We start from the raw sequence: 23,451 nt of genomic DNA, 5'->3' as shown, positions 1-23,451 counted from the left end.
TTACATTGACTCTCAATTCTATAGCCCAGATCTGAAAGTACCACAAAAACATCTGAGAAAACATTGTATGATCCACTTATATGAGGTACCTGGATTAGTCGAATTCACAGAGACAAAAAGTAGAATAGTAGTTACCAGGCACTGGGGGAAAAGGAGGAGCTAGTGTTTAGTGGGTACAGAGTTTCCCTTTAAGATGATGGAAAAGTTTTGGAGATTGTTAGTGGTGATATTCGCATAACAATGTGAATGTACTTAATGTCACTGAACAGTACAGTTAAAAATAGTCAAAATGATCAATTTTATGCTATATATATTTTACCACAATTTTTAAAACCACTAGAAAATAATTTGTGAATGTGAATCATGCATTTCCATAAGCTATCTATGAGACACGTTAGATACTTTGAGATTTTGTAAAATACTGTCTCTATATTTCTATTCTGAGCAATGATGATTATTTGTTATACTAATATTTGTTCTTTTGGTTACATGAGTAGTTAAATTATAATTCATACTAAAACCCTGTTCTTAATATTATTTTCCAGGATTCTGTCCTAAAAGTTTTCTTTTTTTCTTCCATTCCATGGAGTTGGATAAGCAAATATATCACAGCTACTAAATATTGATAACATATCCAAGAATGACAGACAATAGTAATTCATCAGCAGAGAAAAATCCCCAAATTTTCCTTACTATATATTAATTTCCTATTTTATCATTAAGGTACCAAGTCTATTTTAAAGAGGAAGACTAAAGATCTGGGGTGAAAATCAAGCATAAAAGATGATAGTTTCAATGTAATGAAAACATGATGTTCAATTATAGATGTTTCCCAACTATTTGTTGACTAAATGAAGGAAGGGGAAAAGAGAGGGAGGGGGAGAAAGAAAAGAGGGAGAGAAAGATGAACAGAATTGATATGTTGCATTTAGAACAGAAGGAGTAGGAAGAATTCCTGGGATGAAAATCGCATTTGAACACTAAATAAACCACTTGTTGGCCACATGGCCCTTGTCATGTCACCTAGCTCAATTTTCAGAAGGCTTCTGAAATTTTTTCTGGAAGTTGTATTCCTTTTAAAATCGATTTTCTCAGTTGTCAGTATCCATGTGGACCTTTTGGACAGGGCTGCTATCCAATGGGATTGAACCGTGATATCGATGGGAGCATGTCTTGTGTGTGAGTTTCCGTTTTTTCTACCAGGTGAATTACAGTGCAGGGGCAGGGGTGGGGATAGGTTAGAACCACTCTCTTAGAGGTCAAGTGACATTCAAAGCTCACTGCACCAGGTCCCAATTTTGTTCTCCGATCATCTCCCACCACGCTGCTCCTTTAAACCTAAATCTGATCAAATTATTATCTTTTCTTCTTCACGTCCGTGCTCCTACTACTCGCCTTGCCTAAAACGTCTTATCATCCTTTTCTAGCTGTCCAAATCCTCTGTGTCCTCACAAACATTTATAGGAGAAACCACCTTTTCTCCCCCAGTCTAAGCACCAGCAACTGGAAGAAGCTGCTGGCATTCTCTCAGCTCCAGTGGATACTTTCAAACCAGTAGGAAGTACTCCTTTAGAAGCAACAACAACTACCATGACAAAAACCCAAAGAACAAAAAACCTCACTGTTTACTCTCAAGCTTTTCACATTTATCACTCTCTCTCCCTTTTTGGTGTTGTCACCCGTCCTCAGGTCTCTAGGTACACTCTCCTCCTTTCCCCTCCTCGCCTCCCCTGACCTACTCCAATAATACGCCCTAAACGTTTTGGCACCAAGCTAAAGGTCTTATTCTTCACCACAACTCCTGCCGTATCTTAAGGCTTTCCAAATTCACATATATAACACACTCAATTACCTGCTCTCACTATTGCCTGCCTTTCCCAGTCGCGATGACATCCACTTCCCATAGCCATGTTCCAGACCCTGTGAACTAGTTTCTCCTCTTAAGTCTTAAACTCAGATTGCAAATTCTCCTCCTTAAATCCCTGATAGCTTAATTTCTATTAAAGGCTTTTCCACCTAGTAGACAGATCTAGTACAGGTATGTCCTTCTCCTCAGTTTCAAGTTCCTTCTTCACATATGTTTATATACAATGGCTACACTGATAGTTTGCTAATGAACATATCATAAATTAACTAATCTTTCCATTATTGTTGAGCATTTAGGTTGGAAACCAAGAAAACCTGAGTTTCAAACGGTCAATCATTTTCAAAAAACAGAACATTTAAAGTAATACATATTTATAATAAATTTGAGTAATACATCTATATGAACTTGACCAGATCAACTGGCTTTATTTGCTAGACTGGGCAATACAGAGGAAATATTTGCATTAAAGTGATGACTCTGGAAACTCTAGAAGCCAGGCACATATGGATAACAGATCTGGGGAGCCTGCGCCTTTGTTATTTTCCACATCAGTGCCATCCTCATTTCATAATTTTGAGTATGATCATTAAAATGATTTATTATCAAATAATCACGAGTATTTTGTGCATATGCTTTGCCTTGTTCGCTGGCAACTGATACCAATCTGGTCGTTATCAACAGCTGATTGTTAAAATAACCTTCCGTCTTCTACACACACACAAAATTAAAAGCCAATTATATTATTTTTCACCGTTATTATTAATGTAATCTTCAAAAGCAAGTAAACTAAATCTAAATCATATTATTATAATGAAAATATGTTAGCAAAGTTTTAAATTTATATTAGAAAAGTCAGAGTCTTAAGTTATCCAGCCTTTGGTATTTATTTAAAAAGCCAGATCCTGAGGGGAAAAAGTAGATTATGTTTCAGTTTTCTGCTCTAACACTAAAGTGTGATAAATATTGCCTCATTAACATATAACTGAATTGGAAGCCTTATAAAGAGATTTATAAAAAGAGTTGGGCTTATAGAAGGAGCATTCATTTATCTAATGAAGAGAAATAAAAATGTCCGTACAAGCAACCATGACAATCTCATCAGTTTTAAAAATAATGACTGAAATTTTATGTATTTTTACTATCCATTCAAAAACAAACCTGCTGGTATTTATGATGACAACGCAAAATGGGATTTGATAGCAGATGATATCCTTTGTTCCATTTAAGGTTAATAGGATTTCTTTCCATTGTTACTCTTTCAAATACTAATCAAATATGAAAACTTTGTGAGAAGAGCAGTAAAATGATAAGCAGTATATAAGTACTGTGAGCCTTTTCAGCAATAAATTAAATTATTTTTATAATTTGAAGAATAATCTATTTTTAATGAATATTATCTTTATAAATTAATCAGTTCTACCAGAGGCTATTAATATACTTTAACAAAAAGTTTTAACCAAGTTCTGTTAATGTGGTGTCATATATATGTTATTCACCAAATGATCTCAATTTAAAAACATAACACTGAGCTGTTTAGAACTACAGTTACATATCTATTTTCACAATAATGCATATAGAATTAATCACATATATCAGGGTAGCTGCTCTCAGAGTGTGGTGACTAAAAATAGTGTACTTGATATTAAACATCATATAAACTATATAATGGGGAAACTGAAAAGGATAACAAGATGCGTACTATTAGGTTATATTGATGTCCTATTAGGTTATATTGATGAATTCACTCAGGTAACGCTCGAAGTGTTAGTTTTCCGAAAGAGGGAGATGAAATATTTGAACATTTTTCTGGTACTATCGCCTACAGAAATAACTATTTTCACTTCATCATTTATGAAATAAAGCAAAAAGTGGTAAGGACAAGCTATACAGAACATTATACAGTTGAAAACAAGAAGGGGACCAAAACAGTAGGACCATTTGAGTATCCAATGGGAAGCGCAGGTTGCAGTAAAATCATAGCAGGAATTCAGCAGGTCTGCGATGCACGTGCATTGAACACACACACCAGGTGACTAGAAATCCACTGTTAATAAAAAAGAAGAATCAGAGCACATCCTCACTAACAGGGAAAGGTTTTTGAGGTTGTGAATCAACAGTCCTCGGTCCCTACGACGGACAAATTTGGGTTATGTTGCCAGATACGACAGCATTAAAGTCAGCAGGAAGACCTGAATGGACACTGAAAATTAAAATAAACAAAAACAATAGTCATCCAGGAAGCAAAAAAGAATCAAATCAGAAAAGAAGACCTGAATGGCTCTATTATCGTGGGTTAGTGATGGCACCATAGTGGAGAACGCATAACACTATAGGACTGGATAAGTTGACTGGTGCTGCTGTGAGAATTATTTAAAAGCTGGATAGAAATATTCTGGTATAGTAGAATTTTGAGGGAGGCTGTCTAAAAATACAGAACTTATCTAAAGAGATCCTAGGACTTCTGACTTTCCACAGTTCCCTTTGTTTGACCTTTGCCACAAGTGAGACTGTTGATAACTCCAAGTTTTCTAACAGTTTTCTCCTCTGCTTCCTGTGATATTGTATCTCTGTTTTTCTGTTTATAATCTACCTATAACTCCCTTCCTCTGCCTAAATCCTACTAATGCATTCCACAAGCCTCAATCCTTGGCCCTCTGCTCTACTGTTCAGATACTTTTCCATCAGGTAGAAAATCCTGCCATCTTATAATGATGGCTCTAAAACCTCTATCTCTAGCTCTGACGCTTCATCTAAAAGTCCTCTTTAATAAGCTTTTGTTCAGTGCTAATTATAATGTGCCAGACACTCTTCCGAGAGATAGCAAAATCGCCGTACAAGACACCACCACATGGAGGTGTCCTAACATCATCACAAACTCAAAATCTCACAACATCTTTTTGTAAAAGCTTCACTGCGTGTCCCATTCAGAATGTTTTCTTATCAACATCATGCTTTTGTTGTCATTACAACCATTAATCAGCTTTGCTGAGATAAAAATGCAGCTATCTTACTAGCTTATAAGACAAAAAGTTTATTTCTTACTCACATTGCACGTGGGCTAAGTCTCCCTGTGGCTGTGGCCCACAACACATGGCTTAGCCCAGAATCAATGAGATGGGGAGGAATCATTATTTTATGAGGAGGCGGGTAGGGAAGAATTTTTGGCAAACGTGGATACCAATCTACCAGCTAGGTTGACCATAGCGAAGTCTTCCAACTTATATCCCGGTGAGTTATTAATTTATCCAGTTAGCAAAAAATTCTACAGGCTTTCTATGTGACATTTACCGTGATCGTTTGAGATATAATAAATAGAAAGTCATTGCATCTCAGGAGCTCCCAAATAAGAGATGTAAACAAACAAATGGGTCACAGTGACACAAACACCTACAGGAGTAAAGCATGAGGAAGGCACACCTAATATCTGCAGTCTCCTACCATTCTATACTCAGCCTCAGGAGATCCGGAAGGTTAATCCGTAAGTAAAGTCTTGAAGGATGAATAGGGATTCAGACCAATGGGAGGCAGGTCAGAGTGAAGAATGGCATTCCAGGCAGAGTAAAGAGCACTTGCAAAAAACCTGTAGGGCATGGCGTATCTTGATACATCATGGAAAGTGGTTTAACGTGTCCAGAGTATGTTTATACAGGTTTAGCAAGAAGTGAGGTTAGATAAGCAATCATGAGACTATGAAAACGTGACATGTCATGTTGAAGAGTATGAATTTTGTGCTGTATGCTACAGTGAGGACGGTGGGCATGGCAGTGAAACTATCAAATTTAGGTTGGAGTCAAGAGATTTTCTGAGGGACAATGCAAAGTATTTGATGACTGATAAGAGAGAGCGGGTGGGGAAAAGAAGGTGGTGGGGAGTCAGGGATGACTGTGGGTTTCCAGCTGAATGGTTGTATCATTTACCTGAATAAAGGAATATAGAAGGAGGAACAGATCGGGGCTATCTGAGGGACCTCCAGAGAAGACTTTTAGTAGGTACTTAGCATATGGATCTGCAGGGATCAGGAACTGAGGCCCATCATCTAATCACCCTGAGCCTCCATGTCTCCGCCTATAAAATGAAGATACAACACCTGCACGTTCGATTTGACAGACTGTTACTGGAAAATATGAAACAATGAATGTAAAACATGTGTTTAAACAAGAAAGTCCTTTAGGGCTTCCCTGGTGGTGCAGTGGTTGAGAGTCCGTCTGCCGATGCAGGGGACACGGGTTCGTGCCCGGTCCGAGAAGATCCCACATGCCGTGGAGCGGCTGGGCCCGTGAGCCATGGCCGCTGAGCCTGCGCGTCCGGAGCCTGTGCTCCGCAACGGGAGAGGCCACGACAGTAAGAGGCCCGCGAACCGCGAGAAAAAAAAAAAAAAAAGAAAGTCCTTTAAAAATGTAGGAAGTTATTTTATTAAAGTCACATTCAGCTCCTTACCAACCTGCCGCTGCGCCTCAAATACTCTGAGCCATCTTGATCAACATCCTCACCATTTCCTGTTACACCACGCTCATTCCCAGTTTCAGACCTTCATTCACGCTGTTCCTAACCGAAATGGCCTTCCCTCTCCCCAGGCTATAGTCTACTGATGCCCCGAGGTTCAGCGCAAGTCTCACCTCTTAGACTTTTGGAGGTAACATTAACTTCTCACCTGAGCGCTTATTACTTGCCTGTGTGTGTTTGGTGGGGGTAGTGCCTTTTAAATTGACTTTCCTTTTTAATTAATTTATTTAATAGATAATATATTCACAGTGTTTAAAATTCAAAAGCTACCAAAGAGTTTACAGTAAAAAGTCTACTTCCTACGCTTATTCCTCAAGTTCTCTTCCCCCCAGGCAGTTAATAACATCAGTTTTTGGTGATCCTTCCCCAGACAAGCAAATTCAAATCAGTGGCTTTCAGATTATGCTCTGGTGGCTCAGATGACAACAGAGGCCACAGGGAAAGAGACCAAGCAGTTCTGTTTCTTCTGATTCCAAAATAGCTGCACTGTTTGTACTTATTTTACATACAGGGCTAAAAATTTTGCTAAATTTTAGTAACAGCAACTGTTACTAAAGTTTTAAAATGGCTAACTATACCATTCATTTTGTAGCCTAATATATACTATATGGCATTATTATTATTATTGTATTCATATACAGCTGTTAGGCAAAAACAAAAATTTATGCAGAATAAATTTGGAAATGGTGGTTTAAATAATTACTGTAGGACTATGTGTTCTCAGCCCTAAAATCTGAGCTCTGAGAAATTACACTGAGGGTGTGTGGGGATGATAAGAGGAGAGGTGTAAGCAGAAAAAGAGAAAAAAATGGAGTAAATATTCCACATGCCTGGGAAAGAGCAGGGCGTTAGCTTTTGTAATAAGAAAATACGACACTGGGCATTCTTATTGCTCCTGGGAGGTGGCTAAAACTCTAGGGATAAACTTGGTGGCAGCTGTGGAAGAGACAGGATCCTAAGCACTAGGGAAGATATCAGCTTTGGCAAAAATTCCCTTCCCTTTATGTGGCCCAGTAGCCATGGAATCCTCCAAGGATGAATCCTGAAGGATCAAACACACACATGAGCTCGGACAATAGACGTCTTACGAATGAAGACCCGACAAAAGTAAGAATCTCTGCTATGTTGGCACTACTTAAGTCTCACAGGACTTCTGTATAAACCAGAGAAGGGAAATCTCCAAAAATGACTGAGATTGAACTGCCTATCAAACCTATATATAAGGGTTTTGGAATCAAACCAAATTGGGTTTGAACTTTTCTCCACTTATCACTAACAGTGTATCCTTGGGGAAGTAACTATCTCTGAGCCTAAAATTCGTCATCTATTAAATGGTGATAGTATTCACAGGACCGGTATAAGACTTTAGTTGGTATATACATTAAGTATACAAAATGCTTAGTACAATATTTCACTTTCACTAGTCAACCAGTAAATGTCAGCTATTTTGATCTCATTCAATAATTATGTACTGAGATCAGATTATGTTATTTATTGAATCCTTATGTGCATTCAATGGCAAAAACAGATAAATAAATAAAACAGACCTGTTCTGAAATACCTTACAGATTAATAGATTTAAAAACCATCAAGAACCAATCTAACTGAGGAAAATTTCCATTTTTAATTGTTTTCAAGAGCGCAAAGATAATTAGATGCAAATCTGGAGAATAACTTGGCGATGATGCTGAGCAATACTCTTTTTGATCAAACCTAGTTGAGACACTAAAGTAACGAACAATTTTCTTGGGTGGCTCATTACTTGAACTTCTAAAGATATTTTTTCAGCAACTCCAACACCACTAGAACAAATATAGATTCCAAAGTTGAATATTTTGACAACAGTCACTGAAATGTATACACTTTAATATGTTTGATTAAAAGGAGGTGTCAATTCATAACCATCTGAATGGTGGCTGTGAGCAGAAATAGCAGCAATGAAAGTTAAGTCATAATGTTCATGGAATGACATATACATAAGTATACTCTCCTGTCTTGTCTACACAAAGATATAGATCTCCAACCACTAATGAATAATAATAAACAATAGGGCTAAAAATGCTCATTACTCCATAGAAAACAGCTTAATTTTTGATCATCCTGTTTAAGTAATCTGATTCTATTAAAAACTGACTTGAAGGAGCTCCTACTGGCCAAATCTAGGAAAATTTTAGCACCAAATCAATTAGTGATAATTTATTATAACCCATTAAATAAAATAGGAATTCATGAGTTAAAACTGATGAAAGAAAGAAAGAAAGAAAGAGAAAGGAAGGAGGAAAGAAAGGAAGGAAGAAAGAGGAAAAAAGGTTCTTTCTTATGCTGAAGTGCTAACAAGTATAAACAGAAGAAATGACAAAATTAGAAAATCACTATTTGACAAATATGATAATAATTGATTCTGGTAAGATCCATCATTAGACGCTAAACCTAGGGTCAAAATTTTTGATGAGGAAGAAGGTATATACCCAGTCTTAAAACATTGCCTCACAAGATAAAAATAGCAAGTCTACAGTGTAAGTGTGTTAAATTATCAAATTTAGCGTTAACTGCCATGCAACAAACTGACAGTATATGGTTCCTAATATGATGTATTGAGATGTATTTCTAGAAAAAAGGCATAACCTCAATCTAACAATGAAGAAACACAACCAAACCAAAACTGAGGAATAATCTGAAAAATAGTCTATATTCTTCAAAAATATCAAGGTCATGAAAAGCAAAGACAGACCAAACATATTAAAGGTGACTAAAGAAAAACAACAGTTAGGTACAAAGTGAAATCCTGGTTTTTACCCCGGAAAAGATGTTTTTGCTATAAATGACATTATTGGGAAAATCAGTGAAACGTGAATAGCGTCTAAAGATTAGATAATAGTATTGTACAGATGTCAGTTTCCTGATTCTGATCATTTTAATATGGTTATGTAGAAAATATCCACTGATGAATTGAGAGGAAAGAGGCACCACTTCTGCAACTTTGTCTCAAATAATTAAAAATAACCATAGAAAAAAGACCAAAAATATGTATAGAGGGGTAAAAGAAAATGATAAAGTAAATTTGTTCACTTTAGTGAAGAAATCTGCGTAAAGAATATAGGGGAATTCTTTGTACTATTTTTGCAACTTTTCTGTAAATCTGAAATTATTTCAAAACTTAAAAATTACTTTTTAAGTAGTCTGAAATGTCAATGATGTAAGAGATTTGTGTTCTAGACAAGAAACCCCATGCTAACAATTAACAAAATTAATGAAAGATACTTTAAGTTTGTTGCAGACATGTAAGTGGGCTATTCAGCCAGTTAAATTAAAAGAATAAACTTTTCTTTGGTTTTGGTGGATTTTTAAAATCTTAAGTAACATATTAATTAAGTGGGAACGTATAGTATTAAAATAGGAGCTTAACTTGAGAGAATCATGTTATTTAGAGAAGTTATCACTAAAATGGGTTCTCCTGTAGGGACATCAAATCTGCTTTATAAGAGCATCACAGTGATTTTAAACCTAACTGTAAGAGCCAATACTTGTAAAAAGTTTGGGCCAGCATTTTTTAAAAAATACTTTATTTATTTCATTAAATCTAAAGTATTAGGCTCTTACTCCAAGCAGTCCCTGTATTTTATTAACATGTTTTAAACTTTTCTTGCCAAAGGTGAACTCTTATCATTTAGTTGTCTACTTATTTTTTTTCCCTCTCTATATCTTTTAATTTCACTTAGATGCCTCTAATAAAGAATAAATTAAGAACAAATTTAAAGTATTATAGTAGAAAATAGTAACAAATCAGAAAACTTGTGAAATAGGCAATTATAAACCTCCTCATTTTGTATCAAAAAATTATTTTTTCTTAATTTTTGAAATCATTAAACTGAAGTATAAGTTGGCATGTTATCTCATACTTCTGCAAGTCTATCAGTGGATATAGATGATTGTGTTATGCTGTATTTATTAAGGCAATCTTCAAAAATCCCAAGAGTCAATTATAGGAAATGGTAAGTAGCACAGAGAGAAATTATCTTACATTTTTATTTTGTAGAATTAATTTGGGGCACTTCAACCAATGTTTATTGACAGTGCAATGGGCCAGGGATTGGTCTAAATGTTGGTGGACCAAAGATGAACAAGCTACAGTGATTACTCTGAAAGAGCTCACTGTCTAGAAAATAGAGACTCTTCAACAAATAATACACACAAATGCATATGCTGTGAACGGTACTTTAACAAAAATAAAATATCTAGTATAGTTTGGGTATAAAGAAATGAGTCATCAATTCTCCATGGAAAAATCAGCAAAGGCTTCTGAGAAGAATTCTCATTCTAAAAATTAAAGCCAATTTTGTTCTCACATAACTATTATCAATAACTTCAAAACTACATGTAAATGTGACTAAAGTGAATTAGTTACAACAAATTTAATAATTCAAGTGTCAACATATATAAATTTTATATTTACCTTCACAATTAGTTGATAATGTTGTCTGCCTAAGTAACCTCTCCATTGTTTCTGAATAATTGTTGCTACTCTGTGTAAGTACCTGGGTGAAAAATATGCTTATTAGTATGCTTTCATTGAAACAATGATATATCTTCAATTTTTGCTTAGAATATTCCTTTTCACAATTCAAGAAATCAAATTCAAAGCCGAGTTTACATGTACTTTTAAAGACAGTATGAAGGTTCCCAAAAACCCTAAAAATATGACCTAACTAAAAAAACTAAAAACTACTATATGATCCAGCAATCCATTCCTGGGTATATATATCCAAATAAAACAAAAACATTAATTTGAAAAGATACATGTACCCCAATATACAATAGCAGCATTCTTTATAATTACCAAGATATGGAAGCAGCCTATATGTCCATCAACAGATGAATGGATAAAGAAGATATTTTTATATATACATATATATACACACACACACACATATATATATGTATATATGTGTGTATACACACACACACACACAATGGAATACTGCTCAGCTACCAAAAAGAATGAAATTTTGCCATTTTCAACAACATGGGGTATTATGCCTAGGGAAATTAGTCAGAGAAAGCCACATACTATATGTTATCACTTATATGTGGAATCTAAAAAATAAAACAAACTAGTGAATATAACAAAAAAGAAACAGACGCGCAGATATAGAGAATGAACTAGTAGTTACCAGTGGGGTGATGGAAGAGGGAGGGAATAGATAGAGGTAGGGTATTAAGAGATACTACTCTGTAAAAAATAAATAAGCTAAAAGGATATATTGTACAGCACAGGGAATATAGCCAATGTTTTGTAACTATAAATGTAATATAATCTATAAAAATTTTGAATCGCTATTAATATGAAACTAATATTGTAAATTACTTCAATAAAAATAAATAAGTCAAGAGAAAATTAAAAAGACAGAAGAATGCAATGAAATATTGAAATATATTTTTTAAAAGACTATGTAAAACAGGTCATAGTGACATGTTAAGAAATAAGCCAGGCACTATTGATATGAATCGCTATAAGTACTTTGAAATAATTTGTGAGGTCAAGAAACACTTCCCTTTTTCATTCTTATATTACTCAGTCTATCTTAGCTAAAGTCATTTTAGTCTGCTGAATTAAAAAATACTCTCTGCTCCCATGTTCCTATTTGGTATAGTGGCCAAATGAGAACCATCATCTTCATGCTTTTATTTGCATGTCTGGCTCCTACTAGTAAATATAAGGAATTATACAGTATAACCCCTAGCTGACCATCTGAGTTAATTATGGATTAGTCATATTCTTCCAGGGCAATATTTTTCAGAATTGATGAGAAACTGAGGGAAATTTGAGCACTGAAGAAAAAGTGGAAACAGTTAAGATAGGGATCAACTACAGTCTCTGTAATCAGAATGACATCATTTTGGTGTCATTTGCCTTTATTTACCAACACGCTGGAGAGGACTAGAATAGCTTCTTTTTGTTTTGTTTTGTTTTTCTTTCTTACCAGTCAATAAGTTCATTGCTATAAAAATACAAGTCCAATAATTTTTCACATCCTATGGAACTTGAAGAAAATAATCTGATCAAGTATATTTATGACATTGAGAATTTTTAAAAGAGATATGGTCAACATCATTTAGTTTCTTTATATGTGAGAAAATATGACCAAAAAGAGTTATGTCTTTAAAGGACATCATATAATTTATTAACTTCATTACAAGTAAAATAAAAAATTATTTGCAATAAGAACCACATGAATAAATTACATTTTCTAAGGAGTATATTTTTATGATATATCTGAGGTTCCATGACAAAATCAATATACCTGATATATGCTCGAACTTGACATCCTCGAAACCAGCTCTGGATTTTAACTGCTGCATCATTCTCCTTTTTTCGAAATACATCCACAACGCTAAAAAGAAATTTTTTAAAGCATTTCATTAGTGACTAATATAATTCTAAAGCAAATCAACCTGTTAAACTTAATTTTTAATTTCTTTGAAAATGATAATTATAATTCAAATGTCATTTTAAATAAAATTAAAATACTAAAGAAACTATTCCAGAAATTATAAGCTATGTTTCAAAAATTAACCTTTCTCTAAGAGGCCATGTGCTTTCAACAGCTTTACTTTTTTTTAATTTTATAATCACCTATTTGCAACTAATTAATTCACCAGTGGTTTTTATAAGGAAATTTAAAAAGCAATGTGCTATTTTGTCATTATTTAAAAAACATAATTATTTGAATTTACTGTTTAAATGCCACTACACATATTATGAAAGATTAAAATCGTTGCATATTTCACTTACTATATCAGTTAAATGAATTGCCTCTAAGTAAAATGCATCCATCATTTTACCTGTTCTAGACAGAGTTCTTAGAACATGTATTTCAGTTAAAGGAGGCAGGGGCCAGGGCCATAGGCCTTATAAAGAGATAAGAAATTCAGTCTTTAGATTTTACTGACTTATAGGAAGAAAAGGTTTAGTCAGGACAGATCTCCATCTTAATTTTTTCAGTCACTACAATTCTCCCTCTCCATCCCCATCTGATAAAGTCATGTTGCTTAGGGCAATTACTGTAGACCACAGAGTAATTTCTCTCCTAGAAGGCTGGCTGGCACTTAGCACTTTATGTTTGCTGAATGAATAAAGAATTGCTAGTCACTTATTTTTTACTTTTTAAAAAATTCTCTCAAGAATTGTGTTTTCTTAGGCTATTTTTTTGTTTTCATTGTACGTTAAATATATAGATTTCATTAAATTTATATAATTAGAACAAAAATAGAATGGGAAAAATATTTCAAACAATATTATGAAGTTGGCTGAGAAAGCAACCAGGATTAGCAATTAAACTGTCAGTGACAAATAGTTAAAGAAGTAAATAGACAGATTATCTACTAGATAAGCAGGAAAGAGAGTTACCTAGAAAGCCTGACTGAAAAGGACCTACAAAAGCAGAGAGAGGAACAAAAATTATGCATCAAGTCAGTGATCCAGATGTGAAAAAGAGTAGTGGTGTGAAATAGCACAGATCAGTAAGGTTGCATAAAGGGTAGCAGAAGTGAAGAACAAACTGTAAAAACTACACAAGAGAATAGTCACTCACTTTACCAGATAATGGAAGGCACCATAAGATTATCGTATGATGCAATAAAAGTAGCTGGAAATAACGGTGTGAGGACACACTAGACAATTAGAAGAAAAGAAAGTTTCGTTATTGCTGTATGTTTGCCCTTCAGGTACAAAATAATAGCAGAAACATGTATAAACTGTATTCTTGGCTCAAATTATTAGACTGCACGTGGGAGAGACAACAGCTTAAAGTCCTTTCCTCCATGGAGCCTTCCTTGAATCCCCAGAATCTATGAGGCCTTTCCATTACGCACGCTCATAGCTCTTCATAACATTTAACACAATCATATGTAATTGTTTAATGAGGGTCTTTCCACTACACTTTAAGATGCAAAAGGCAGTCATCTTGTCTATTTTGTCCCACATGACTCTCTCAGTGGGTCCAGAGAGATAATGGATGTTATGCCTAACACTCAACCTTTGTCCTCCCAGAGCTGCTTCCTCTGGGGGACTGCATGTCACCTGCCACATTTAATCTCTGTGAAGAATGCCATTTGCAAGCTCCCTCACTACACCTTTCACTGCATGGACATCTCTCCCCTTATTAGGATGACAGAGTTGTTGAGAACCCAACAGGAACCCCCATGCTCTTAGTAACTTGAGTCCTGGGGTGATTATGGGTAATAGACAGGCAGATCTCTGAATGAACCTGTTGAAAGAAGTAGAGAAAAGAATAATAATATTTTAAACAAATTAATACGTTATGTGCTAGCACTGTTCCTAGCATTTACGTACCACTGAGTTAACTCACATATAATCCTTTCACATCTTGATGAAGTAAATAAATATGCCCATTTGACAGCAGAAGATACTGAGGCAGCGGGAAGTGTAGCTATATGCCCAAGGTCACACATTGGTGGGTGTCAGAGCGGAGATTTGATTCTAGGTAGTCTAGCTCTCAAGGCTGCATTCCTAACCATCACTTCCCCAGAAGGGGAAGAGGAAGGATGAGAATAGAAGGGAGGGAAGTAAAAGGGAAGAAAAAGCAAGGAAAAAAGGGCAAGAGGAAAAATGCACGTAAGCCATTTCCAAATATAATATTGAAACTGTGTGGCATAAAATAGTACCAATCTCCTAATAACAATAAATAAAGATGAAGATGTGGAAAAACATCAACATCTATAGCAAAAAACAAAAATTTCTCACTATACCGAGTACTGTGAGAATGCAGTACAATAGGCACTCGTGTATATGGCCAGAAGGAAACAATTTGGTCTTTGAACACATACAGAAAACCTTCATTTATAAGAGTGTCAAAAGTCACACAACTTTAGGAATGTTCATTAGAAGTGCATACACATACACATGGTAGTAAAACTATAATGGGAATGATAAAACACAAATTTCAGGACAGACGTGCAGTAAATTTCTAAGATCTGTCATGTCTTCATAAACTAGGAATGCCATAAACGGGAAAACCAAAGACTTTGTGCTGTGGTCACTATATTTGAGGGAAAGAAAAGAAACTTTGAAAAAATTAAACAACCCAGTTGAAAAGCAGCAAAACACAGGCAATTTACAGAAAAGAAAATACAAGCAATTTACACTTCTAAAAGCCTCTGACCTGGGTTCTGGGTATATTTGCACTTTTGAGATCTATAGCAAACCATCTTGTGAGTGCGATGTGTATTTCAGGAAAAATTACATTGAAACAAACAAGGTCCTTAAAATTTCAGAAAACAAGCCCCTTTACTCAAGAAGCTGAAGTTAGGGATTGATGAATGGTTACCAATGTTAAGTTTTACTGTCAAATGTCATCACTGTTCCAAAAAAGGTAAGCACGTTTAGAATTTCGTTCTGAACAGTTAACTGATAGATGTTACTTCCACAAAATATGTGAATTTGCTGCTTCTGCAAGGCAATGTGAAAGAGGAAGTATTACCATTATGTATTCAATACATTTATTTATGGAATTTTGGTACAATGTACATTGAAAAACATGTGAAATACTGAAGAAACTAACAAATGGCATTGAAGTGTCTTTAATAAAAGATCTTTTATAAAATGTTGTTCTAAAAAAGCACCAAAAGGCACTCAAGATGAGTCAGGAATTTTTTAATGATGTATCATTGTACTATTAAAGTAACAGAAACAACCTAAATAAGCAAGAGATGGACTACAGTACATCCATAAAATGGAAAACTATTTTGTCCTTACAAAAAATTAAGTGGATCAGTGTCTTCACATAGACAAAACATGTTGTAATGGGAAAAAAAAGGAAGATACAGTACAATACAACATGATCCCATATTTATAAAAAACAATTTTAACTACATGAGTATGTGAATATAGGCACAGAAAAAGTCTTGCTTAGTACAAATAAGGTTATTAAAAGTGGTTGCCTTTAGGAAATAAAATTTGAAAGGAGAAATTTATTTTATTAACTTCTGAATTTGGCAAATTATTTTATAAGAGCTGTGTAATACTTCGTAATTAATTTTTTTTAATTTGTAATGAATAAACACAATCCCTTAGAAAAATAGAAACACATTTTCAAGTTTAAGGGAAATATTAGACTTATCTAGGCATTAAACCCTAAGGAATTTGACCATTTAATATAACATGAACTATGGCCTAACCTAGTTAAAATATTAGGATAGTGGCCAGCACTTCTGCTTTGCGGAAAGACCTTAGCTCAAATTCTAACTGTGTCACTTACTGGTTGGGTTACCTTAAGCAAGTTTTTTAATCCAAAATTCAGTTTCTTCTGTAAAATTTCAACAACAGTGTATCATGGGTATGTTTGTTGGCATATCACAAAGAAACTGGAAGACTGGTAAGTACTATGTTTTCAATAAATGATAATGATAATTACTACATTTTTGCATAATGATGGGCATCTATGTAGATTGCAGGAAGAAAAAAATACCAGTCTGTCAACATCTTATTCATTAATTCAAAAAGATTTATTATATGTAAACTATGTGTTAGTATGGCATTTAATTATTATTGAATAAATCTGACACGTAACATTTTGTTAAGCTTAAGGTATACAGCTTATTACATAGATACATTTACATATTGTAATATGATTGACAATATAGTGATATTTATCATATTATATAATTATAATACAATATTATTGTCTATATTATATGAATTAGATCTCTATGGCTTATTTACTACTCATTACACATTGTACCCTTAAACACCATCATTCTTAGCCACCCCCCTCCTCTGGTAACCACCATTTACTCTGTTTTTTATGGGTTTAATTTTTTCAGATTCCACATATAAATGATCTAATATAGCACTTGTCTTTCTGTCTGACTTACCTCACTTAGCATAATGTACTCAAGGTCCATCCATGTTGTCACAAATGGGAAGATATCTTCCTTTCTTACGGCTGAATAATATTCCATTGTGCATATGTACCACATCTTTTTTACCCATTCATCCATTTATGGGCATTTGGGTTGTTTCCAAATCTTGGCTATCATAAATAATGCTGCAGTAAATGTGGAGTGCATATATCTTGTCAAAATCCTGTAGTCATTTCTTTTGGGTATATACCCAAAAGTGGAATAGCTGGATCATATGGTAGATCTATTTTTAATTTTTTGAGGAATCTTCACATTGTTTGCCATACTGGTTGGACCAATTTACATTCCCACCAACAACATACAGAGGTTCTCTTTTCACTACATCCTTGACAGAACCTGTTGTCTCTTGTCTTCTTGATGACAGCCATTTTAACGGATGGGAGATGATAGCTCATGGTGGTTTTTGTTTGCATTTCCCTTATGATTAGTCATGTTGAGCATCTTTTCAATATAGTCCTTGCATCCCAGGGATAAATCCCACTTGGACATAGTGTCTAATCCTTTCACTGTGTTCTTGAATTCAGTTTACTAATATTTTGTTGAGAATTTTTCCATCTATAGTCATGAGGGATATTGGTCTACAGTTTTCCTTTCTTGTATCCTTATCTAGTCTTGGTATCAAAATAATGCTGGGCTTTGTGGAATGAGTTTGGAAGTGTTCCTCAACAGTTTGGAAAAATTTGAGGAGGACTGGTGTTCATACTTCTTTAAATGTTAGGTAGAATTCTCAAGTGAGACCATCTGGTCCTGGAATTTTCTGTGTTAGAAGTTTTAAAATTACCAATTCAATCTCTTTACTTGTCATTGTCTGTTCATATTTGCTATTTTTTTCTGATTTAATCTTGGCAAGTTGTTAGCTTCTAGAAATGTATCCATTTCTTCTACGTTATATAATTTTTTGGCATAGAATTGTTCAACAGTAGTCTCTTGATTCTATGTAGTTCTGTAGCATCAGTTGTAGTATCTCCTCTTTCATTTCTAATTTTATTTATTTGAGTCGTCTTTTTGTCTTAGGCTAGCCAAAGGTTTTTCAATTTTGCTTATCTTTTCGAAGAACCAGCTCTTAGTTTTGTTGATCCTTCCTATGCTTTTGTGGTCTCTATTTCATTTATTTCCATTCTGATCCTTGTTATTTCCTTCTTTCTGCTAACTTTGAGCTTAATTTGTTCTTCTTCTAGTTCCTTGAGGAGTAAAGTTATGTTGTTCGTTTGAGATGCAATTTCTTAATAAATATATTTATTGCTGTAAACTTTCCTCTCAGAACTGCTTTTGCTGCATCCTGCAATATTTGATATGTTTTATTTTCATTTTCATTTGTTGAGACAACTTTTTATTTCCCTTTGATTTCTCTTTTGATCCAATGGTTGTCTAGAAATGTGTTGTTTTCACATATTTGTAGACCTTCTCACTTTTCCCTTATTGATTTCTAGCTTCACACGATTGTTGTCAGGGAAAATACATGATATGATTTCAATCTTCTAAATTTGCTAAGATCTTTTTTTGTGGCCTATCATACAATCTGTTCTGGAGAATGTTCTATGTGTACTTGAGAAGAATGTGCATTCTACTGCTGTTGGATGGAATGTTCTGTATATGTCTCATAAATTCTTTCCTTATAAAGTGTTGTTCAATTCCAATGTTGCCTTGTTGATTTTCTGTCTGGACAATCTATCCATTACTAATAGTGGAGTATTAAATGCTCTTATATTTTTAGTGTTATTGTCTATTGTATTGCCTTTCTGAGTTTTCTTGCAGCTCACTGAATTCCCTCACAACACCTGTTTTATATTCTTTATTATTTAGATTGCAATATTCAATGTCTTTGGGTTTGACTGCTGGAAAATTGTCATTTTCTTTTTGTACTACCATATTACCACGACTGTTCATGGTGTCTGATGAAAAGTACCTCTGTTGCTGCTTTTTTTTTTTTTTTTTTGGCTGTATTTGAAGTAGCAAATGTCTTTCTTATTTGGTAAGGCTTAATTTACTTTGATTCTAACAATTCTACAGATTGATAATTAGGAGTCTTCCTTTTGTTTTCCAGAAGGTGGCGCTACAAATACAGGTTTTGTGTTCCTCTTCCTGGAGCTGACTTGCCCCTAAGGTTGGGAGCACACACACAAAAATAAAGCAAAGGTAGTGGCAAAGGCTGGAGAGGTGTGTACTTACTACTTGGGACTTTGAGTGTGTCTACAGCTTGGTAGAAAGGTTCTTAATTGGGGTGGGGGTGAGGGGCGGGGGTGTCCCAGATGTCCATAGGCAGTCCTGTTGCCTCCTGGGGCAGACAGAAGATGACTTCCTTTAGTTCTTGTGGTCTGCCTACTTCCCTGTCCTTCATCTCCCTCAGTCACTGAGTGTCCTCAGAGAGAGCAACTGGTCCCTCGAGTTGCAACACGTGTGGCTGGGCAGACCCTCACTCACCGCCTTCATCCTCCACCTCCTCTTCCAGAAAGGTTGTGCCACCTCACTGACAGGCTGGCCTCTGCCTTCTCTGCCATCACTCTTCTGCTGCCGCCATATCTGACACCACTTCCCTTGCTCTGCTGCCTCCTCTGCCATCTAATCCATCCACTTTCAGGTGCACAAATGGATGGATATCCCAGGTGTCCTCGTATGCTGTACAGAGTGCTTTTTTCTCTCTTTCTCTTTCTTTCTTTCTTCCTTTCTTTCTTTCTTTTTTTTCTGGTTATGGATGTCTGATTAGTTTTAAATCAAAGTGGAGAGAAAAAAGGAACAACTTATGCTGCCATGATGCTACCGTCACTTTTAGCATGCCATTTAAGCCAAAGATGTATATATGACATATTCTGTGCTCTCAAGCTTACAAACTATTGGGTGGGCCAAAATGTGCCTTCAGTTTTTTAAGTAAAAATAAAAGACACATTTTTCATTTTCACCAAGAACTTTACTGAACAACGTATTCACCCTTTTGTTCCACTACCTTCTGCCATTTTTCAGGCAACTTCATAATTCCATCTTCCCAAAACTTTTTACCTTTTTGAGCAAAGAACTGTTCCAGGTGCCTTTTAGAGTCTTCCAGGGAATTGAAATTTTTTCCATTAAGAGAATTTTGTAAAGACCAAAATAAATGGAAATCCGAAGGTGCAATGTCTGGTGAATACGGCGGATGAGTCAGAACTTCCCAGCCAGGCTGTAACAGTTTTTGCCTGGTCATCAAAGAAACATGCGGTCTTACGTTATCCTGATGGAAGATTATGTGTTTTCTGTCGACTCATTCTGGAAGCTTTTCGTCGAGTGCCACTCTCAGTTGGTCTAATTGGGAGCAGTACTTGTTGGAATTAATCGTTTGGTTTTCTGGAAGGAGCTCATAATAGAGGACTCCCTTCTAATCCATATACACCACAACCCCATCTTTGAATGAAGACCAGCCTTTGGTGTGGTTGGTGGTGGTTCATTTTGCTTGCACCACGATCTCTTCCATTCCACAGTATTGTGTCCACTTTTCATCACCCGTCACAAATTGTTTTAAAAATGGAACGCTTTCATTACATTTCAGTAAAGAATCACATGCAGAAATATGGTCAAGAAGGTTTTTTCACTTAACTTATGTGGAACCCAAACATCAAAGCGATTCACACAACCAAGCTGGCGCAAAAGATTTTCAACGCTTGATTTGGATATTTTGAGTATGTTGGCCATCTCCTGTGTGACATAACATTGATTGTTCTCAATTATTGTTTCAATTTGATCACTATCAACTTCAACTGTCCTACCTGACTGTGGAGCATTGTCCAGCGAGAAATCTCCAGCATGAAACTTTGCAAACCACTTTTGACACATTTGATCAGTCACAGCACCTTCTCCATACACTGCACAAATCTTTTTTTGCATTTCAGTTGCATTTTATCTTTCTTGAAATAATAAAGCATAATATACTGAAAATGTTGCTTTTTTCTTCCATCTTCAATATTAAAATGGCTGCACAAAAATTCACCAATTTTGATGTCTTTTTTTTAAATGCATGCTGATATGACAGCTGTCACATACAATCTAACAAAATTGTTTTGAATGAAGTTATAGACAACTAAGCGCTACTACAGCCATCTTATGGAAAAAACGAAAGAACCTTTTGGCCCACCCAATAATAGAACTGAAAAATAATAGCAACAGTAAATAAAATTATGCGAAAAGTGAAATACCGTATGAGAAAAGTAAAATACCATGTCAGAAGGAAAGATCTGGAAAATTCAGAAGTAGAAAAGTTTTTTTTTCATTTGTTTTTTTAGGAAATAATGAGTAGGGAAAGATGGGAGTCAAAGGAAGCATTTTGAGTAGGTTCTCAGAGGATGGGCAACTCTCCTGATCTGTATATCTAAAACATCTCAACGCCTATGCTGGGATATTCCTCAGGCACTTCAAATTCAACATATCTAAAATAACTCCTCTCATCCCTCCTCCACACACACCCATCCTCTATTCTTCTCTCTTAGAACAGCTCTTTTCTGCAAGCCATTTCTCATGAAAGACAATATGATTCACCCAACTGCTCAAATCAAAAACTGTAAAACCAATTCTTTGCATTAGTTCATGTCTTCATATTTTTAAGAGTAGTTACTTGGAAAAGCATTGTTTCCTAGACACTAGTCTTTTATTCTACTCTATCCTTCAAGCTATTGTTTGAACGGTCTTTCTAAAACATGAATCTAATCAAGTCCATTTTTTCCTAAAATCACTTCATGGCAACCCCACAAAACACCCCAAGTCTTCTGAATGAAGTCTAAAGCCCTTGAGATTTCAAACTCCTCCCAGCTCTGGCTCAGACTTAATCTCCCATCTCTTCTTTTACCACTTCAATCCTATGATAGAGCCATTCTACTCCTATAGTTCACAGAACAGGCCCTGTGCTCTCTTGCCCTCAAACTATCACAATACTACACCCTCTTCTTGAACTGACTTTTGCAACTTCCAGAGAGACGTATCTTTAGAGTACCCTGAAATTTCTTCTATATACTAATTATAACATTTATCTTCTTGAGAGGCTCGCCTTTTATTCATATCTGTATCCCAACATGTACTAAAGTATCTGATACATAGGAGGAGCTAAACTAATGTTCGTGGAAGGATGGAAGAAAGGAAGAAAAGAAGAAGGAAGAAAGGAAGAAAAGAAGGAAGATATAAGTAATACCTGAAGCCAAGGCAGAAGGCAAAGTTCTTAATGGTTCTCAGAATTTTGTGTATAATATTAAGGGATGTTAGACTCCCTGAATATCATCATTGTGGCACTGGCACCACACATCTCCAAAGTTTAACAGACTCTGGGTCAAAAAAATTTATAGTGAAAGGTGTTAAATAAAGGGGGAAAAAAGAAACAAAAAACAAGGCCCAAGTATAAGAGACAAGTATTTTGCAGTTCATTAGATGTTAATGGAAAGGCATCAGGAAAGGGAGATCATGATTAAACAGTGTCAAATGCCATGAAAAAGTCATGAAAACAAGGCCACTGTTTCAAGGGGTTACAGGGTTAGAAGCAATCTTTCGTTTTTCTTTTAACATTTTATCCTAGCCAATAATAAGATATTCTAGTGCAGGATATAAAATGTCACTTAGGGCAAAAATAGAAAAGATAAAGCAACACAATGTCTAGTAGAGCAGGCAATTCAAAGAAGATAGAGTATAAAGAAGATAAAGAAAGAAACATTTATTGAAAGAGGTTGATGTAAAGTCAAATTCATGATAATGGGATAAAGCAGTTTCTCATGGTTATTTAACCCTTTTTATCATTAACATTTAATATAACTATAGTATATCTGTTTTTCAGTTTTAAATATAAGTTGACCCTTGAATAATGTGGGTGTTACGGGATTTTTACAGTCAAAAATCCATGTATAATTTTACAGTCAACCCCCATATCTGCAGTTCCACATCCATGGATTCAACCAACTGGGGACTGTGTAGCACTGCAGAATGTATTTGTTGAAAACAATCTGAGTATAAGTGGACTCAGCCAGTTCAAACCCATGTTGTTCAAGGGTCAACTATGCTCTATTTAAATTATTGAAAACATTCTTCTGTCCTTCACCAGGAGCAATCAACAACTGACTATCTTCGCAAAGGAGGGAGAAAAAATATAGGGTATACAGATATGCTTACTACTTCTTTTCAACTAGTGTATTAGTTTG

General features: G+C 35.1%; 1 protein-coding gene across 3 annotated transcripts in view; it reads right to left on the bottom strand.

Annotated features, from left to right (window-relative positions):
• Positions 1 to 23,451, bottom strand: part of SPATA17 (spermatogenesis associated 17) — a 190,897-nt gene that overhangs the window by 153,097 nt on the left and 14,349 nt on the right. For 2 of the 3 annotated variants that reach the window (XM_030868320.2, XM_060285188.1), the window contains exons 2-3: positions 12,673 to 12,762; positions 10,824 to 10,905 (exon numbers count right to left, since the gene is read on the bottom strand). In XM_030868320.2, the coding sequence (XP_030724180.1) occupies positions 10,824 to 10,905; positions 12,673 to 12,762 (172 nt within the window). Of the gene's footprint in view, positions 1 to 10,823; positions 10,906 to 12,672; positions 12,763 to 13,967; positions 14,121 to 23,451 lie in introns of those variants that run through there. The other variant, XM_060285185.1, reaches the window with a different exon arrangement.

Source organism: Globicephala melas, chromosome 1, assembly GCF_963455315.2.
Source record: "Globicephala melas chromosome 1, mGloMel1.2, whole genome shotgun sequence".
NCBI classification, from domain to species: Eukaryota; Metazoa; Chordata; class Mammalia; order Artiodactyla; family Delphinidae; genus Globicephala; species Globicephala melas.
The sequence above is the reverse complement of the archived record's forward strand: the minus strand, read 5'-3'. Positions and strand labels throughout refer to the sequence as shown.